Here is a 22,080-nt window from a genome sequence, read left to right as displayed (position 1 = left end):
ATGCGCCATAGATGAGGGAAGATGGCGGATACTTCGATTGGTACAAAAGATCGAGCACTGCTCGAACAGCATGAAGCAGATGCGCCAATGGCAATACCGATGAACGACGAACGAGAGTTTCTAGGGGTAGTAATTGGTGGCTGAGAAAGATGCAGAGTCAGCTACCTTGAACTGGAGAGCGTGTGCGAGAGAAAAAAAATGGACAGAAATTTTCAGCTCGTTGTATCACTTCCTTCCGCCAGGATAGTCGACAACGGGAAATAGGCGCACAGAATTACGTCGTAGAAGACTATGTGTGTGGTATGGGGGGTATCTGAGCGTAGCAGGAAACGTGGGGATCAGAGGCACATAGGCGTTGCCGTCGGCGGCAGTGGTGCCGGCGATCGGCCGAATTCAACACAAAAGGATAAGAGCGACTTTTCGATACCTGCCCTTACAGCCCGACGCGCTAATGAAAAATAGAAAACGCGAACTATTTCGCCTCCATTCTGATGCAGATCTGAGCCGGCCAGTTTCTCTGTTCCTTAACACTCCTTCCCTTCTTTCTCACTTTCCACAGCTTTTCTTACCGTCTACTCGCTTGCGGAGCGCACTGACCACTCGGGACTAATACATTACTATTTTTTCGTCGCTTTCCCCTCACATCTCAGCCCTCTTTTTTCCCGCCATCTTTCTTTTTCATATGCGTTTTGCCAACACGTCGTTAGGATTTCGACCATAGCTCCATACAATCTCTGTGACGCATCATGGCGTTGCATCGCACGGCTGATTTCTAATTCATTTTACTTTTTCTTGTCATGCTTTACAGGCCAAGAATTTTATGCAGGATAATTTGACGCAAACCTATGATTTGAATGAATAAGAAAAGCTCATTGTGTAAGATTATGCACATTAAGATCACATATAAAGAGTAACTTTAGTGTAAGGCAAATTTCGAAATGTATATAGTTTATCGTTAACAGTTGAACTTTTTCTATCAGCTGCTTCTATTTTTCAAATAATCTCATCTTGTACATTGTAATAGTGTGTATATCGACCACATATTATATAACTAGATATGTGCGCAACTCCGATACCGACGATAATAAACACAAGGATAAAATTATTTACACACAATAAACTGCAGCCCACAACGCACATTCGCCATCATAAATCACTCAGCGGTAGTCATTCGATTGCAGAAATCCAATCACACAAATCCAATACCTTTCTCTAAAAGCCTTAGTCAGTCACCAACGAGCTAACAAGCCACCCCACTGGGTTTCCAGACCTACTGGAATAAATACTCTACGAGAGCCTACCTCGGAATCTGGAATAGTGCTCGCATCGGATGTAAATGCGATAGCGGAGGCTCTCCCTGAGCCAACTCGAGAGCTGTAATTCCCAGCGACCAAACATCACATCGGATATCGTACGAAAGGTCTGCTTGTCGTTCGCAGGCGACTACCTCTGGAGCCATCCAGTAGGGCGTACCGACCGAGGTGTTGCGCCGCGCCAGCGTCTCCTTGAGGTGCGAGGATACGCCTGTAAATACATCACACAGGAAACAGATCGGGTAAAAAGGTAAACGAAATGACAGACACAGCAAGCTAACAAAGAGCACCTTAGGCCGTGGTATCACGGTGGAGTACTGCACGACGTATCTGAATAGCAGTGAACCACTAGCACAGTAACTGTGTGAGGAAGTCGATGGTCGTTAGATAGATAAGGCGGATAAAACAGTCCCGACTTATTAACTCGTTCAGCAAGAAGCGGCAGTAGCGTCGATACTGCTAGTATTTTCCTCGGTTGTACGCCGGCCTCAGGTAGGCGGCTGGCGACCATAAATGCTTTCTCTACTACCTATGAACCCTGCAGCGGAAGGAGAAAAAGCGTTCGAGCTAGCGCAGCAGGCAAGTCAGGTCAATAAAATAAGTCCGGTCCCCGCAGCCCCACCGGCCAGTGCAGCCCCACGGACCAGTGCACCGCTATCGGCTAATATACACCCATCGGTTAAGAATGAGCATCCGCAGCTTGGTTCGAATTTGGACTAACGGCTGAGGCTTTTGCTTGTATGGGTCGTCGTTGTGCTGCTATTGCTCCTGGCAAGTCGAGACAACTACACTAAAGAACCGTGGGCGAAGCATCGCCTTTGTTTGCGCCATGATGTAACTATGAAGGGTGGTTACCATTTGTCTCTGCGTAGCTCTTCGTTCGGGACCAACATCACGCTTAACTAGCTAACTCGGAATACAATTACGTACAGAGGGTACACGTAAGACGATGTCTTTCGATTGGTATGAAAATGTTACGGAGATCTTCTCTCTGACAGATTAGGCCGATTATAATACTTCTGCTGCCTTTTCATTCTCGAAGTCGTTCGACAGCAAGCTACTAGCAACGGCAAATTATTATACAAAGTGAGGTTTAGTTTTCTACGGTTATGGCCATTATGTAATGTCTATATTTACAAATCTAACATTACTACGGTGAAAAATCTAGAGAGATATCCTACTTTAATTCCATTTACATATAAAAAGTTGATCAATGACAATTGTTATATATACAGGATGTCTCAAAAATGTGTACACCGTTTGATGGATCATAACTTACTGGGTGTTCCTTTTTCAGGGTATAATTAGTTGAAAATAATGGATGGATCAAGATTAAGCTTTGAACGAAGGAAGTCTATTGTCAGATGTTACTGGATATTTGAACACGTGGGAAAAGCATACAAGCAATACTGAAAGGAGGATTCGAGGTAACTTCGCGTACGCGACTAACAATTAGTCGTATCAAAATGAAGTGCGAAAATATATAGAACTATTCAGAACGTTGATAGGCAACGTTATGGAATACCAAGAACATCAACGACCTTCTATCAGCCACACGTGTAAAAAATGTCTATGAAAAAGATCACAACTTACTTAACTTAATTAAGAGCTTGGCATCGGCCGCTTCAGTGTCTATCGCATTTTAAAACGTTGCAAATAGAAATTTACATCCCCGCAACAATAGTATATGCTAAAAATAAAAATAATCGAGGCCGAAGAAAAGCCATTTTGCAAATAGTACTTAGAAAATGTTAACGAAACGAACGATTTTCGGGAACGATTTTTTTGAAGCAATAAAGATCCATTCAATTAATTAAATGGCAAAATGAACAGTCGTCGTTTTATTTATTGAACAACTATATGATAACGTATTGTGTGTTCAGTGTTACGCAGGAATACCATTTTAGCTTTTCCCCTATTGCATGTAAACAAGTTTTCAGAGTCATCTATTTTTCGATGCAAAATCAAGGCCTTCATTTCGAGCCTAATCGGAGTGGATCCTACTTATGATTTTCTTAATAGATTGACATGACAACAACACAAACAGCTATTAACATGATATTAAGAATACCTTATGTTATTTTTATGTTGTGATATTATTATCATGTTCTTTACTTTGTCGATTATCGATGTTTGATGATAATCTTTACCAGCGGTTACGAGTTAGAATCTGGCGAGAAAGTTCAAGCGAAAAATAATTGGATCATTTTTATAAGGATATATATATATATTTTTTTTATTTAAGAATATATTTTACCGCGCATTTAATGCGATTTTGGTAAAATTAATAACGGTTTTAATATCCAGTCGGCAAGGTCAGTTGTACATGGTCGTTGCGACGTACCGGTACATCTTGATGAGAATATGTTAAATCGATTAAGTTGAAAATACCCTACAGAATACCCTGTTTTCCGTAGGTTTAACGCCGACTTCTTTTTCTGGGCGTATACCTCGAATATAAAGTCTGCGCCAAGAAACCGACTGCACCGGAATCTTGAAGACTGAAAAAATGAAATTTGTCGGTAGTAGGCCACCGTGACCGTTATCAGCAGCGTACCGACGACAAACGATGTTAATCAACTTGCAGTAAGTTAAAAAGAAGTTATTCATTTAACGCATATATATTTTTTGCAGTTAACTATCAATCATACGACAACACAAACTGAAGTTATGATCGTTCAAACTGTGCTTTTTGAAATATCCTGCATATGTTATGTTAGGGCCAGCCTGCGATGTTCTCTATCTGAGAAGCTATTAGCAAACGAGAAAATTTAATGGCGGTGGTTTTTCAACTAAAGACTAACGTAACTATATAACGAACCAAAATCGACGAGTTTAACAGCTCCCGCTTCAGTCAAAAGGACATTATGTCCCTTGATATCGCGATGCATGCAGTGATTGTTGTGCAGATACACCAAAGCCTCAAGAGTCTCGCGTAGTATGTAGGCAATTATCGGCTCGGGTAACAAACGCCCATTTCTTCGTAACGTCTGAACGAGATCGGTCACAGATCCACCACTGCAGAGCTCCATGACAAACCACACCTGTAGAAAGGACGTGAAAAGTACATAGAATGTCTAGCTTGGGTGAATGAGTGCAACGGTCGAGTCGGCACAAGCATGTAGATAAAGGACCGCAGAAATTCACTGAATTACCGATGCATACATATATATATATATACATATGCAGGAAAAAGTAAGTTGTAAATTAGGTATAAGATTGAATTTATCTGAAAAAGAAAGAAATATTGACGCTGGAGATGTTAGGAGAGCTTTAGCTTTACGAGTTACCCCCCACCGTTGGGGTAAGCTAAAGATACCGGCTTGCCAGTTGGCAACTTGGCACAGGTAAACGGATTCTAAAAAGAGAGACCAGTGCTACTAAAAACGACCGCTATTCTCTGCGAATATGTACCTAAGTATTCGTTATTGATTTGTACGTAACGCAAAAATCTCCTAACCTTATCTATGAAAGGTGTTGTCGATTCTGATTGGTTTTTTTTCCGGCTTCTTTAACAACGTGATGAAGGCAACGTTGTGAATTTGTGATTGTTTGACACAGCGTTTTTAACTATTGGCTCAAACTGGCCTGAGAAGAATATAAATGCTTAGTTGAAATAACAGCGAGTAGATGATAAAGGCTCTTTTACATTTAGGTCAAGCTATTTAAAGGTCTCTCAATAAAATTTATATTGGACCAGTTTTGTCCGCCAGAGGGGTCTGAGTGTTCGTAGAAAGTATAGACATATTGTTGTGTTAGGCGCAATAAAAACGGCATGAACCACGAGAGGTTGGTATTCCGCTTATGCGAGTTAAACTTCTGTATCTTATTGCTTCTTATAGACGCTACACGTTAACCCAGTATCAAGCAATAATCGCAACTCATCGGCTTAACCCCCCAATGGCACCTACATAAAAAAAAGGACTAAAATTACACATACGAACGTGTCCCCTTTAGCAAACGGAAACAGGCTGCCCGGAAACAGAGTTAAATTTCATTTTTAAACCGATACAATATTTTAATGAAGTACACTAATTTGGACGTATACTGCGATCAGATTAACGGTAGCTATGGTCTAATAATTTAGAGACATTCATGATCGGAGATTCTTTTCATTACCGAACGGGTCAATCAAAAAATTCACACGTGAAGTTACCATGGACGGCTATATGCCGTCACTCAAGCAAAACGAAAACTAGCGAAAGGCAATCTTACAAAAGTCGTGAAGGCAACCTAGGCCTCTCAGACTTGCTTTGCATATTTGCTTAAACATTCCAATATTCGCTGCTATCCGAAGACGACACTCTCTGCTAACTTCGCAGCATTAACAGACTAGCGCAAAGGCAAGTTAAGTCAAATAAACTATTAGTTCAGCTTCTAAACTTTAGCCGCGTCATCGAAACGAAGAATCTGCCACTCGGCTTACGGAAGCGCTAAAATCAGCTATTGATATTTCCAGAATTTGCCGATGACCGCCATTAGTCTTCTGTATGAAGTATGGAGGGGGTAACTGTTATGATTAAATGTGATGGATCCTACAGACCAACTGCTAGCTTCCTTAGTCTTTGTCGATTAGTTCCAAACGGTTGGGAAACCTATTGTCCTTAACTTCACAGACACATTCGTACCCAAAAAGACCGGTCGTGGCCGTCTAAGTGAGTTGAAAATAGGGACACACGTTAGCAAAGTCCACTGTTGTTGGACTTGATTCTCCGAGTAAACTTAATCTATTACGCAAGGATCGCAGGATAGGTGCGAAATAACACAAGGGAATGCTCAGCGTTTCTCTGTTGAGGGACGACACTGATCTGTAGCCTTTGCATGTTTAACTGAATCACCCTTTGATTCCGGCATTGTTCAGCCTAAATGACACGAAGCTGATGTGTTCTCTAAACTCACCACTAAATATACTGAATTTAGCTAACGGTTCTTTAGAAGCTGATGTTGGAAAATTCGCGGAAGCTCATTGCATCCGATCCTTGGGCTAAACTCTTTTTTAACCCTACATGGATACAAGCTAGGATTGTAACGAACCCAGATCTGTAGGATGTTCAAAGGCTTCTCCCCAGTTGCCAGTCGGGCAATAGGAACATTAGTTTAGCATTACCAACTGAGCAGATTTCGCCTTGTTTTCGACAAAACAAGTGTAACTGAAAAATAGCTCAAATATTTTATATAAAATTAAAGCACATTAATTTAGGTGCCTTTTCTACTTTAAAATCCTGCCTCAGCTGTAAAATAGAAGTATGCACTTAAAAAAGGTTTTTTGCCGTTCGTTTCTTTTGCGGCTTGGAATGCTTCAAAATATTAAATTGGAGATACTCGGTTGGCCTTGTAGATTCACAACCTTCATGTGTGTTTTTCCGGAATCGTTAGAATAGCGTTAGTACTCTTTCTCTGTTAGGAAACATCTCTCCTTCTATTGAAAAGCCTCTAGCGATTAGATTTTCAGGTCGTGGCCATCATTTTAAACTCAAGCGACACTAAGCCTTTTCGTGGTAGAGGACAACGACGCAGCCTTCTTCTATGCTGCACATTGCCTGTCTTTTTTACGAAGGCATTTGCCAACGAATTGTCGACAGCCGAAACATTATCACAGCTCTTCGAAGCTGAAATGGAAAGATCGCGTCTGAAAAGAAATCTGTGCGAAAGCAGTAAGACGTTATATTAATCAAAGAAACAATCGACACGCTACTGAACGCCACTGACGATTCTGCTGATAGAGCTTATTTTCAATGTTCAAGCTAGGTTCTAAATTCAGCAGATGTAGGACACTTATGACTGATAATACTTTTCGAATAACGGGATACTTCGTCTCGGGGCCGCTGTCAAAAAACACGCACCTGTTTCTACACAGCGAAGATTAACGTCAATAGCTAGCATGGCGCTGAATCTTGGCCGTTGGTCACGGCATGTGTGGATCAACACCGCTATCGCCTGCTGTAGAAATTCAACCCGAATTCCGACTATTTGGGAACGACACGGTTCGGCCAGAGCGGAAAACCCTAGAAGATAGGCCCTTCTATTACAGCTGTTGTAATAGACACTTTCATACTTTCTTATGTCAAGTTTATGAGAGCTTACCCAAATACTGCCCCTTGAAGAAATAGAAACACGTAAGTTTTCGAAATACGCACGTTTGGAGATGCACTAATGCTATAATCACGATCAATGTTTCTAGTTCAACTAGCAAGCTTTACGTGACGATATTTTATACATTATTTTTATATATTTTACGTGACGACGAAGTTATAAGGACAAAACGGGGGGGGGGGGTCGTTTTTGTTGCCAAAAGCGTCACTATGTTTGAAAATTGGAAACACGTAAATAAAAAGAAGCAATACTTCGCTATTTTTAGCAAACTATGCAAAAAAAGTAAGTATAGCTTAAATAATTGTTTCCGCTGATTGTTTTCTAAAGGTTTTAGATCAAATCTAATTTTTGCAAATGTAAAATGATAAAATCTACTATTTCCATGGAATGACACAAACCGAGAAAAAAATAAGAGATTTGTGATACTAATACTATAATCATTATTAGTTGAGTTAATATAACTTTTTTAGGAACAAACTTTATCATTCACATACGTGTTCTTCAACGCTCAGCCAAATACCCCCAGCTGTTTAGTTCTGCCAGCCCCAGTTGTTTAGTTCTGTCCGTCAAAAATATGTATCATCTACTTAAAGACGTGTCGTTTTCAATTTGAGCTCTCTGTTGCATCGTTTGAAAAACCAAGAGGCGCCCGTCAGGTGAGCATTCGAACCCGTTAGCGGATTACCCTAACAAGATAATATTCTCGGTGTTCACTGCACTTCCTCAGCGACGAGATCACAAAGGTCGCTCGCCCACACCCAGGAGATTTGTCACTGCGGGGTTATCAGCGGATGAATTGCGAGCCTCCGAGAAAAACCCCACGGCGGACACTTCTAACTTTCTCCAATAAGAAGGATTTACCAACTCTATGTCAACCGAAGGGAAGGAGACACGAAGCGGAACAAAAGGCGTTCTATAGAACTAGACAGGTAATAACACAAGTTGGCTACTGCTTTCAAATTCGTTCAACTCAACTCCCTGCTTACAAAATGACCTGTATTTCCTCTTGAACCTGATTGCGATAATGATGTTGCGACTTTCCATATTTCCTTTATATAGATTGCATAATATACGAGACAGTATAGCAATGAACGCTGCATAGTCTCCATATCGAGAGTGTACATGACTAAATAAAAGTAATCTTGAGCCCTACCGGAGCTTAATTTTCTAATCGCTGGACATTCACATTCATCGCAGCTTCCTGTAGCCTAGTTTACTGTCGTCCATCAGACATGTTTAGTTATAGTTTAATTGGATTTGCCTGTGCCGGTTATGAGCTATTAAAAAAAAATCAAGGCGGAAACCGTGTCCGAATCAATGCTTGTTTTCGGGTGACACTCACTATTCGGAAATTCACCCGCAGTACTTTTGCATTTTTTTCTTTCAGAGACATTATAATGATTATCTACGAATTGGCCGTCTTCGGGCGCGTCCGACGTACTCCCCAGACAGAGCGGAAGGAAGTTAAGGAAACGTTATGGGTGTAGACTGAACAGACGGATATCCTATCGCTAAAGAAGCATACATCTAGGTGTCCGCCGCGAGATAACGTAACGAGTAATTATTTTGGTTGGATAGAGGATATATTATGAGTCGTTAGATTCAATATGGGTGCTGGATAACGGTGAAAACGGATATGAAAGAGCAGTTATGGAAGGGGTATTCATGAGAATCGGGTAATCTCAGGTACGATGCGGTAGTAGGTGAAAACATTGCAGATTGGACACCTGAGCCTAACGTTGTAACAACACAAGCTTAAGGAAGGAAAAACAGGCTTTTTGCCTGTTTTTGTCTCAAGGGCAAAGAAAATGATTTTTTTTTCCGATTTTGAAGCGTGACCTCCATTTTAAATCGAAATACAGCAGCTTGTAGCCGATTCGAATGTAGTATTTCACACACTGAAGAGGCAGTCCGGGAGGAACCCCCTTTTCCTTACGCGTCTATCAATACTAGAATATTCAGTTAAAATTATCTTAAAGCTAGTACTAACGTTCGACTTAACGACCAAATTTTATGTCATTCTTAGGATGTACGGTTAAACAATTTGTGGTTTCCGACAAGAAGGGATAGCGAGTGGACATACATCATTGGGTAGTCGAAAACGTGTTGACCATTCTTAAGTCAAAATTGAACCAAACATTGTTTATATTTTAAAACATTGAACATGTTAATAAATTAAATTTGCGCCGTCTTGATCGGCGACATCGACACGTTTCTAGCAACGCCACTGTAGGACTTTTATTGTTTCTGAATTAACACTCTTGAGAAAGTCGTGCAAAGACCGTAACAGATGATGATGATATAAAATTCAAACTATACTACTAACGACGTAAATACCGAAGATATATTAAAATTTGCCATCCAAAGTCTCTCAGTTTTTGCCGACTAGGTGAAAATGTATGAGATTTGATGTCACGAAGCATTGTTTTACTAGTTCAGATACATTTTTTCAATGGCTTGTTGTAATCTTGTTAGGTCCGAATCAACCCTCTCGTTGGGCGGCAGCAACTCATAATGCACGGTCCTTCCTTATACTTATACTTACCTATATTGTCACCCCTTTGTCTGGGCTTTGCCACAGATTGTGGAATAAATTTCCTTAATGTTACTATTTTTTATATGCATATCATTGTGCTATGTGATCCATCACTCGTGACTACCCGCTCTAGAAATGGCTCGATTTCGAGTTGGATCGAGTAAATTATTTTGGGTCAGTTCGTGGTCAGCTTTCTTTAAGTTTCCGTTTAGAATCGTTTGATGAAGTAGGTCCTCGGCGATTCCATGGCCACTTTCGGCCATTTGCATTAATATCATGAATTTTCAAAATTGGTCAGTTCCTACGAAGAGCATCTTCACATCAAAATGAGAACAAATCTTCGTGCCTCTCGACTATAAACAATTCAAATTCGTTCACCGGCCTTTGTTGTGATACATTGTAAAATATAGCGAACTTTTGCATCCACCTGACTCACTTTCGAAGCACTCTATCTCAAGTCTGAATAAAACGATTCCGTTACCATGCTACTACCAAATTTCGACTTTCAAATGCCGACTCGACGCGATTCATATTACCGGAGACGTGTGACTTCGAAACCATTCGGCACAAAAACGGTCCGTACTTTTTCATCAGCCCAATATATACATACATATATATATATTTTATGCCGGCTGGAAGACCTATAATATAATTGTTTAGGTATTCATCAGTAAGAAGGCTACCCGCGACCTAATTTCCTTTGAAACGGATAACTGGATCCTGAATTCTGTCTTGCTATTTTTTTAATTAAAAACTGGGCCATCTTTTAAATCCTGCCACGGTCGTTATTTATAACCGTTTTTGTTATCTGTTAGTATTTGTACTATTTACTAACCTGATCATCTTCTCGTCTTTTGTTACTAGCAGGCTTAAAAAATGCTCCATAATAATTTGGCAGGTTCGGGTGGTTGCCGAGATCTCGAAGGACACGGTATTCCTCTTCCATTTCCTCTTTGTTGTCGGATATATTCTCCATGATTTTGATAGCCACGACGCGGCCTGGTCGCAGTAACAAGCAACGTATAAAAATTAGGCGTTATTATATGACTTACTTATGAATTTACAATAACATGTAAACAGAACGATAAATACAATATTAGTGGTAACTTTATTTAAGTGTTATTACAAAAATAGCCATCAGGACGGCTCCCAGACTACTGCAAAAGTTATAACTTCTCTCCGAAAAGCTTCGTAACGAACCAAACTGGGTCCCGTTTATTAGTACGACATAACGAATATTTTGGGGCCAACTTATCGTCCAAACGATACGTAGGATTTTATATCTCATACGAAGATCATTTTATCCTCTAAATGCTTTAAGTAAAAGGAAAAACCTATCTACAAGATAATTAAGAAATGCCGCGATCCTGTAGGATATCAATCACATTGAGAGTTTCAAAGAAAATCTTCCGTGTAATTTACTCGCATTTTTTTTGCTAGAGATGCGTTTGAGTAGTGCCGTGTACTTTAGGACAAAGGAAATAATAACTAGGTAATAAAATCGTACCGGTTATTCAAGACTTTTACATTCCCTCCTTACATTACAAGACATTCCCTAAAATATAATTTTCGAAACTGGTTTTTCTCGTTCATTTTGTAATTAATCTGGCTGTGTAGACCTACACTTTCCGACTAAACGGAAATTATGCATAAGGATTGTTACAAGTCGAACATTTTTTAGTTCCCCACTGGATTTTATATAAGCAAATCTGTTTTTAGTTAACTTTTGCCTGTATACATTTTCAACCTATACCATTACAAAGTGCTCGGGTGACCGGAAATCATTGAAACTTAGTTAATTTGAGCGTGCCTATCACACGTAGGAGCCGATTTTATACGTAGCTTGTGGAGGTTCATATAATAAGCTAGAGTTATTGTTAATTTCGATAGTAATATACATAGAGAAATTACTTTAAATATGCTGAGAAATCTACGTAGAAAAAACGTAACGTTTTGCTAAAATTACTATTAGGTGATTTTATACTTGTCGTTTGCGGTTCACGACCTGCTGTCATCGCTCAACTAGCTCAGTTACTTCATCTCGCCAAAAAATGCCAGCTTTGACATTAAAGAACTGATCTAGCCAATTTAAGACCCACTTCGTTGTGAAATGCGCTTTTAGAATTTTTTATTTCATTTTAATCCATCGGCATGAGATCTGTAGATAATGGCACATGCAGAATAAATTCTCACTCAAGCTCTTGCAGGATGGCTCTAGTGATTTTTGCCATTTGTAGTCTGACATTCTCAGGAAGCAGGATAGCCTTGTCCTCTCTATCGGATCCTTTACAGCTCAAGCCTTCCATCCTGTTTCCCGCAAACATTTTCTAGTGCATGAGACACGGCCACGCCACTGAACGTAAACGTATCTTCCGGATCCATCTGTTTGTTTGGCTGCTTTATCTCTCCATTGAAACACTAATTTTCGTCGCCCATAACAATTCTGTGTAGAAATCTATCATTTTGCAGCTTGTTGCTTGGTTCCGGGCGAAACTCCTATTTGTACAGTGTTTGCACTCAGTCTATGAGCAGCCCAGAGTTTTAATTTTTGTTAAAATTCTACAGGCTTAAGATGTTCAGCGGTAGTCGGGCATCTGCGTCGCAGTTCTTTTCACTACCGTTTAGCAGTTCTAGTAGTTATAGGATTCTTGAGACACACGTCCTGAATATTACAGGCTACTTCAAACGCTTGTTGACCCTTGCAAGTACTGAAAAAGCACTTTTTTTTTTTAATCGAAGCTATCTTTAGAGTTTGAATACGAGACTTCGTAACAAAACTACAGTGGGCTCAAAGAAGGGGGAACGGAAACATTTGAAAAAACTGACAATTTTTAACCAACCTAATATGTAAAAGCTACTCGGTATTTCCTAAAATAATTAAGTTCTTCGATGTCATCAGATATACCCGTACTCAGTAAACTTGGGGATTTGTAGTGCTTTTTTGTACCACAAACCCTTGAATAATGATAAAAATTGCGATTTATGTGGACGATCGATTCACTCACATACCCGTGTACAGCAATGGAAGAATCTACCAAGAAAATTAATCTATGAACAGTGCTCTTTATTAAGCCAAATTATCTAGGAAACGGTTTACAGGGTTATCGTATGTAGAATCTGCAGAAAACCAGGTAATTCAAGTATAAGTGTTCTGGTTAGAGTACAGCTACTGAGCAGTCGACAAGTTACACGTCACATTATTTCAAATGTACATTTTCTAACTGGATGCTACGCACGATTCTCTCCTGTAATATTTGCAACCTTTGTTTCAATATCAATTTAGTTTCTAGGGTCTGTATTGAAGCAGGAATGATATTGGTCACCAATGTAATAAGCAGTCCCTTAAGAGACGCCGTACCGGTGGCCGTATCGTGGGCGGCGTAGACTTCTCCATAAGTTCCCTCGCCAATCACTTGTAGCAGCTGAAAGCGCCCGCCTGGTTCTGGAAGAGATAGAACATTGACGACCTGCGAGAGGTTTCGATAGAATGTTTGCAATGCGGGATCGCGTGGACCTCCTGAAAAATCGTATATGCAGGGAAGAAAAGCTTTTACTCCGGACTGAACTATTTCATATATGAGACATATTTGAACTATTAATTTATCTCTATTCGTGTTTCTGGAAAATTCTATAACTCCATTACTTTTTAAGTGGTACACAATCAAAATAATCTACGTGCAGCTTATTTTGATATGGTTAAAGTCTCTTAGGAATAATAAGTAACTCATACTTTTGCAGTTCCCAAACGGCTATGATTTCGCGCAAATATATGTAATTAAATGATATGCCATTTTTACATTCATCATGCGCACCATACGCCTGTAAAACTAATTCACATCCTAAATTGGAGTCGCGCCAACGTGCTCCATAGATATTGGAGCTAAGTCTAACATGCCATCTGTTGATTAACTAATCAAGCTAAGTGTCGAAATGAACCCAAAACTCTCTTAAGAGTCATTTATTACGATATCTCCTTGAGTCGTGTGGTATATTTAAAATATACCACACGATTCCAAGGTAGAATCCCAACTAGATTATTTGTTTAGATAACTCTCTAATGCTCTCTTTTGCAAATGTTTCTCAAATATTTGCAAATGGCGTCTCTGCAAATGCTCGACTTTTTTTCTGTTTTGCATATTTTGATTGAAACTGCCTATAAGAATTATATAACTAAATTAAGTATAAAGTAGTTTAACGAACGTCTCTAGAAGACAGAAGGCCATTTCACCCTTTCGTCGCGGCGAAGGTATCAGATCTTTTAGACACTGTAGATCCGATGCAATGCCAGACAATACATCAATAAGTATTTATTTTTTTAATAACCTTAATTAACATTACACTTACTTGGCAGGCCATCCTCGATGTCTGGGGGTCTTGTCATTTTCATCTGAAAGAAATTGTTTGATGTTAGTCAGTGTCAAATTAAAGTCGTTCAAATTTAAGCACACATTATTTTATCAAGCCAAACTTAATTCTGACCTATTAAAGAGCTGCATCCAAAAAAACTGTTTAGCTATCTTTAATTTTTTGGATCTCGCTTCCTTAAGATGTGTTTTTAATATCATATACAAAAGGACCCTCTGTCCTTCTATTCCATTACAAAAGCTCATCGATAATACTTAATTAGTCATTTATAATAAAAAAAAAAAAGCTTTCACCACTTATTTTAGACTGTAAGGCGGCGATGAAGCTAAAGCTTAACCATAAATGCACTCTTTTTAGTAGTATATAATTCATTGGATCCTTATTATCCCGATATTAGAATAATAAATTTATTTTAATTTAACATATAACATCATAAACATATTTACACACATATACCTATTTTGGTTTGTTGTTTACGTTTGCTAGGGCTTGCTTAGACTAACACAAAAGGGCCAAACACGAGTAGAACGAGGGCGCGCATGAATTCTGTCTGACGAGTTTAACCTTCGTTTGCGACCGTAAGGACCGGATTATGTTATATATTTATTAGCTTTTAAAAGTAGATCTGCTATGCTGCTTGCAGAGAATATTCCATAATATTTGCTCTTATCACTTTGAAATGATTTTTACTAGGTTTAAAAAAAATAATAATAACATACGTTCTAGTTGCGGTTAATTTAAGGCCTGATCCAATTGCGACCGCCTACTCTAGTGTAAACCTGTACTTGAGATATTATTAACACACGCTCAGGGGGAGAGCAGACATTTCCATACTAGTACAACTGCTTCTATCACACTCCCTACCTGCAGTGTACTGTTTATCGCGCTAATGGCTGGCATTTGTTAACGGATATACTAGGAAATTATAATGGATTATTCTTATTATACTTTCCATATTTCTGGCAATTAACAAATGCACTTTTAGTTAACTCGAAGTGGTCAAGGGTCTACCGAACAGCTCGAACGATCGCCATAGTGATTTGAGAATGCTAAAAAGATCACAAGAACCCATTTAGTTGTTTTCTATAAGTTTCAACTAGATTTTACACTTTGGTTGCACACCAAATGTGCGCTGACAATCTTCTTTAATGAATTTAACTAATTATACTCAACTAAAGACGAGAGGACACGTTACATAATTGTATCTATTACGTTCAAATGGATGGTGCGGTAAAAACGAGGCCTTAATAAATCCTGCAGCTGATCGCGTCCACCCATTCATTGGGTTCGAAGCCATAGCGAAATACAGAGGAAGCTGTATACGCTAAACAGGCCCGCCTTGACGCTAACACCACAGACTGCGAAATATTTGTAAAAATCCATCTTCCAGATCCGTACATTTCTAAGTGGAACTTCGTTCCCCCTTAAAACAAGAGAATTTGAAATAAAAACGTAATATCTTGACGCTGGAACCATAGCCGGTAAAACCTTTATTGTGGTTTGTGAGAAACGTCATATTCGAGATTTCCAGGGAACACCGGGACTTGACCTAAATGACAACAACTGTAAAACGACGACTTCTTCTGGTATTATAGAGTTACAAATGAGTACTGTTAAGGCCGTGATAAACACTCTCCCAATGTGGCAACCTGCAGACGTCGAACCATTAGGCGAAGTCTTACTTTCTAAGCACCATCAAAACTATAAGCAAAGCTGCTGGGTCTTTGGCGCTCACGACTGTCACTATGGGAATTTCATGAAACAGCTCTCTTCTTATAAATAAGCCTGCAGTGAAGCCTCACATGAGCTAAAATGGATATTCTGCTATAATTCGACATATTTTTACCGTAAGTATTTCGTTCAATACTTAGTCTAAAGCTTTGCCAAAAAGCCTTGTTACGCAGTACACTTTGCCAAGGAAGTGTTGGCGTTCGAACACCCGCGGACCTCGTTGTAACGAGTTACATTGGGTTCGCGAGAGGTAAACCACTGCTCGTAAAAATTTTTATCCTGGAGATCATTCACATGTTGAGTATACAACTGGTAAATTATAAAGGGAGGTTTAGTAAACAATGAAGAAATGCACAGGCCTAGACTTAGCGATTAAACGGTGGTAAAAAAATTGTGGGAAGGTATTCTTGCTAAGGCCCTACGAAGAGAAGATTAGATCTCTTTAAAGTGATTTTCTGTTTTAGAGATAGAAAGTGACAACAGGCTTTGTCTTTAGGCTCATCGCTGGCCGACCCAATTTAAACCAAAATCTCTTATGAGCCAGAAGAACGAACGACGCCATCCGTGACGTAACGCCATCCGCGGGGTCACGTACGATGCAGCCAGTGAGAACTCCAGTCTGCCGACAGCCTGCCTGGTCTTTGTTGAACAGTGCTATCCAACTCTATCATTAGCGTTAGAGCAGTAATTGTAACCTTTTTCTTGGAACGTCACAATCGCTCACTAATGACTGCCAGAAACTAGTTTCTTTTGCATCTTATCTATACACACAATACATATAAAATTACTGATATTTAATGCACTCTGTGTATTCTAAAGCAGTTGACGATCTTCACCGCGATAGAATGGGTCTGTCGATCGCTCGCTGAGTCCACCGTACCTCCAACCTGTAATGTCCCCACCAGTCGTCATTTATTCTAGAAATAAAGTGTCGGCAAATATTCTCCCATCATATATTTCCAACTTAGTATAGCTAAAATAATAAAATTCCCAGAATTCGTCCTGTTGAGATTATTCACAAAAGCGTTCGGCCTGCAAAACGTCTTTGCATCCTCAGGATACGCTTTGAAAACAGAAACGGTGTTTCCTGAAAGACCACGTTGAAAATCTCGCCCATTCGCATGTATAATAGGAGTCGAGGACACAAACGCTACCTCTCCCTAGAGTTGCTCAAATAGGTGCACCTTGAATGCTTTCATGCGGTTGGACCACTTGCTGATACCTCAGTTTCGGCATTGATTCAAACAAGGTTTCAACTAGTCCTCGATGGTATTCGTAGGCAGCATTTAAAGGTACGAAACACAACGCTTGGACCCGTTGTCCACTGCCTTGACTTCGTACACGTTAAGGGGAAATATTCGACAGCGACTGAAGGGCGTCCAGCGGCGGTGTCCTTCGTAACCTGCACGCGGTGTCCAGCATAATACAAAAAGTGTTTTAAACTCATCTTCGAAGGGTTAATAGAGGTCGGTAAAAAGAAAGTTGAAGTTTAAGAATCAGATGATTTGGCACTCGTAACTTTAAAAATATGCGCTTGCTACTTACTCGATCAAGAAACAATGCATGCAACGGATAATCTTTTTGCCGCTTCGAGTCAGTTGATTTGAATAATTAATTATAGTAGGACAGATAATTCATGCCCGACTCTAATGTAAATTGCTGGAGTCGTTTACTATGACGAAAGTTTTAAATTCGATTTTTTTTTTTTTGGTGTAATCTACACAGCAATGGCGCTGGTCGTTTCAATCGTTAGGTGCAATAACGTATCGATGTTTCACTACAATTCAATAAAGAGTTAATAAATAAGATCTAAATTAAAGAATGAGTATATTTCAAGAAAAGAATTGTAAATAAATAAAAATAAAAAACCTACTTGATCATACCAGTGTAGTAATCAAGCAACGCCCTTTTGCTTTTACAGACCAATGAGACAGTTCATATATCGAGTTTTCGAATAGGCATATATAGCGACATTCGAATCTATTAAACCAGTTAATCTTTTCCAGAGCTGTGAGATTCCCATTTGGTAGATCTAACCGCAAGATTAGTCTCAAACGTAACATTTTTCACCAGCATAAGGTTCGCATCATAGTTAACGGTCCCCTTCTTTCAGTAACTTGTTGTGATAGCAACGAGTGGCCGGCCTAGCTACAAACTGACCATCTTTCTGTCAAGCCATTTAATTATGTCGAAAAAAACTGTTGTTCTCCACAATTAACGCTTATTCTATGACACCATCCGTGCCTTAAGCTGCATTTTTAGGCCTCCGGGCACGAATAAACTTACAGTAGTTTTACCTTAAGGCTAAGGAATCGAATGCGGTAAATTCGAAAGCTCCATACTTGGCTTACTAGTGCTAAAATTAGTGTTCTACATTACCTAACGGTACGACGAATGGCAATACCCTATGATTTTTTTTTCTGAAAAACGTTCAGCTTACGGAAACTATCAGCGGTCAATTGCTTGAATTCTCACGAGCAATTTGAATGATAGCACATCTCTCTGTTGTGCATCTCAAGGCATCGAGTCAACACCGCTGCGGGCTACAGCAACGTTTAAAGTTCTTGAGATATTTTACAATTCGTCCATGTATTTTTTGACAAAAACACAGAATTGAAGTTATTACGACTTATATCAGTTATTTTACGAAAACCTAATTCATTTTATCAGTAGGGTTTTCCAACTCGTTCGTTTCAGCTTACCACTGACAAGACATCCCATCGGTTCTTAATAGTAGTCAGCTCTTCGTTCCCGCACCAATTGTCCCCTACCGTTCTACATGCTACAGCGACGCCTACGCATCACCTTCTACGCAGACACGGTTCACACGCGGCAGAACAAACAGACTATGATCACAGATGCTAACTAGCGCCAAGAAAAAAAACGCTTCAGGGTTTTTGTTTTCCATCGTTAGCAACAAACAGAAAAGGACAGCAACGATAAAAAACAAAACTATTAACGTATCGCGAGCGTTCCTAGCGCCGCGTCTAAATGCCTAGCGAAGAAACATCTGCGACGCCTTTCAAACGTGCGTTCGGCACTTCTTAAACCTTTTTCTTTCTAGAGGATACGTATACAACGATGGATGCTGGTGTAGACGATTCATTACAGACGAATATATATATATGACTGGTTCTCGCTGTATTTGTAATAACTCAAACAAGGGAAACGTATTTCGAGCCGAGCGCACTCATAAAGATGTCGTCACTCGCCTATTACTATGGGAAGCGGCTATTGAGTCTTAAGCTGCGCAGAAGCCGACATAGTAGCGTCGTTCACGGTGGTCGACGTCCACGATGTCGGCCTCCTCCTTAAGCTGCTCCAAGTTGAAGTGTTTGGAAATAACCATTATGCATTCTTTATATAATATAATGAATAGCTGCCCGTTAAATAGATACTAGTCGACGTAACAACAAATGCTTTTTTGTTTTTAGCATTGGTTACTTTATAAGAAATTCGCATATATGGCCGTCCTAATAACCCGTAAGCCATAATCAGGCAGTCACAAGTGCTTGCAACATCCTTGATAGTCTAAAGGTTTTTGCCATAGGTTAAAAAAGAAATGGCTTTAATCAGACGCCATACAATTTATATAGGCACTTGGTGTTTTTGCCCGATGAATGGTTACGTTGCCCCAGGAGACTGGCAGAGTGTAATTTTAGCTGTAATTGTGAAACCGGTATTCCTGTTTCGTGATAGCGAAACGGAAATAGTCAGTATTATCGTAAGCGGCATAAACTACTAAAACAATCGTGAAGAAGAAAAATCGTTTTAAACATTTTCAAAGCTATTTACATAGCGTAGAGCATCGAGAACAAAATATGTCAGCACGAGTTCAGCACACGTCAGGTAACGCGCACAAATCTATACTGAGCTAGACCTACGCGATCGCAAGCTAAGGTCCTTAATTATCTTCAGCCGATGAACTTATGCGTATGACCGTTGCTATCACCTTAAGTTCTATTGTTCTCTCCTCAGTTTTAGTACCAGCCCAGAAAACAAGCTAGTTGGATAAGTCCTAAGTGAGCCAGCTGTGACATGTAAAATGGTTTTCTCAGTCTTTAGTTTTTTAAAATTTGAAACGAATGGAAAGGCATAGAACGGTGACCACAGAGGTCTATGTTTCAATTAGATTAAATTATAACTGATCGGTATGATATTATAAGTTAATTACATTATTTCATGGGATTTTATTTTAACAATAGTACTTTTATTTGTGTGCGCGTGCCTGTGCGCCTACAGCCTGATAGCTCAGCGGCCGAAACGTACTGCTAACTGGTACACATCATCGAATCACGGTGACTTATATACACCTGAATATCGTATATGTACAAAACTGGTGAACATTTCGCAAGGAGTCTCTATTCAGGACTGTAACAAACGTTCGTAGATCACAAAAGGATTCATTTTTTTTTCCTTTCGTACAATTCACAGATTTGCTAGAACCTTTAGCATGACATGCTTATTATCAAGTTTAAAACTTAACTCTTCTTTTGCAATAGACAACTTTTGACTTATTTTCCAGTGTGACGCTTTCGAGTGAGTGAGAAAACTTCGTCATTATAAACGTCATCATCGGCGTCGTCATTGACGTTGTGCTACATGTATGACAAGATCTCTATCGGTGATTTATAAAACTGCTTTCAACTTCGACCCCTGTTCTTATTAAAAGTAAAAGAAGACTGTCATTGGCCCTAATACAAAGCCACATTGGTCCTATGAATAGCTAATCAAAGATAGGAAAATAAGCTGTTTTTTGAGGGGAGGGGGTCTTCACGCACCATAGACGTCCGTCGGTGCCAGTAACGAAAATAGAGGCTAGGATCTTAATGCTAGCTAGTGTTCTGTGTTCTTGTGAGCAAAGGGTGAAAGGGTTCTAAAATGCCGCATACTTCTGTGACTCATCCACCCCCCACCTCCTGCTGTAATAATGGCATGTCCTGGTAGCGCGACTGGTGTAAGATCGGGTTGCACTGCAGGCCACGTTCCTATTTTTACAGTGGGGACTCAGCGTCATTTTTTCATCTAGCCGATAACCATATACGCCTGCGGGTTGTTGACTGCACGGCAGCAGATAAGCACGCTAGGTGCCCTAGGCTATGTTTTCTTTAGCATACAACGTCATCAACGCTGACTGGTGGCCATGTGCATTCATCGTCTTTCGACTTCCGCTCACCTGTCGACGATGTGAGTGACCCAACTAGATGAGACCTACTCAAATAAAAACTCCCGCTAATCCATACATCGGTGTTGTCGAGTCACGATAAGGCTGGCCGATCCTAGATAGTATGTTATCATTTGATCTGTGCAATATTGTATCACGGACAGCGCAATAGATTGCGTGTTTACTTGTCAAACTGAGCATAGATGCTTTTTGTTTTGGGCTGAAAGCGAGCTCTATGAAGCGCTGCCTAATGCCGATAACGGACGAGAACGTTGAAATATATAGTTGTTTGCCTGTGTACATTTACATAAAATCGCTTTATCAGTCGTCACGATCGTTATTACCTTGTTAGACAATTGACAGCGTGAACGGCCCCTTTCCATGTAGGCTTCAGTGTAAACCGAAGAGAACACCGTTTGGTCAGGGAAACAAAGTCTGCAACACTATACTCGTAAAAACCACTAGCTCAATTCAGCCCGACAACCTCCAGAACTACGTATGATCTCTTTTGCAGTAGCAATCATAATGAATGGCGCGGACGTGGTGGCTCATGGCGATTTGAACGAAATACTGCTGTTGCTAATTTTGCTTTGTTTTTCAATGGAGAAACGTAAGTTACGAGATATCATTTAGTGAGTTGTTTGGATTTCAATTGGTACCAAAATCGTTCTTCTTCCCTTATAGAAATAGTTGAAATATAGTATAGTTGAAAAAAGGATTACATTAAATCCTGACTAAGGATTCGCATCAAAAGATATCCCATGCTAGTAGCTGCAAGCACATTCCTAACCGATAACGGACAAAAGCCTACGACTCAAATGATTTCAAAAGTGCATTTTAAATCCAACAGACATCATTAGCGCTAACAAGTATATATA

The 22,080-nt window shown here is 39.8% G+C and overlaps 1 protein-coding gene across 4 annotated transcripts in view; it reads right to left on the bottom strand.

The window, feature by feature from the left end:
• ninaC (STKc_myosinIII_N_like and MYSc_Myo21 domain-containing protein ninaC) overlaps nucleotides 1–22,080 on the bottom strand; it is a 152,337-nt gene that overhangs the window by 78,124 nt on the left and 52,133 nt on the right. For 3 of the 4 annotated variants that reach the window (XM_022833100.2, XM_022833098.2, XM_022833102.2), the window contains exons 2-6: nucleotides 14,287–14,329; nucleotides 13,301–13,459; nucleotides 10,778–10,941; nucleotides 4,135–4,357; nucleotides 1,302–1,524 (exon numbers count right to left, since the gene is read on the bottom strand). In XM_022833100.2, the coding sequence (XP_022688835.1) occupies nucleotides 1,302–1,524; nucleotides 4,135–4,357; nucleotides 10,778–10,941; nucleotides 13,301–13,459; nucleotides 14,287–14,329 (812 nt within the window). Of the gene's footprint in view, nucleotides 1–1,301; nucleotides 1,525–4,134; nucleotides 4,358–10,777; nucleotides 10,942–13,300; nucleotides 13,460–14,286; nucleotides 14,330–18,740; nucleotides 19,086–22,080 lie in introns of those variants that run through there. The other variant, XM_022833099.2, reaches the window with a different exon arrangement.

This window comes from Varroa jacobsoni, unplaced genomic scaffold, assembly GCF_002532875.2.
Source record: "Varroa jacobsoni isolate VJ856 unplaced genomic scaffold, vjacob_1.0 scaffold_433, whole genome shotgun sequence".
In the NCBI taxonomy this organism is placed as follows: Eukaryota; Metazoa; Arthropoda; class Arachnida; order Mesostigmata; family Varroidae; genus Varroa; species Varroa jacobsoni.
Note: the sequence above shows the minus strand (reverse complement) of the source record. Positions and strands in the feature narration are given on the sequence as shown.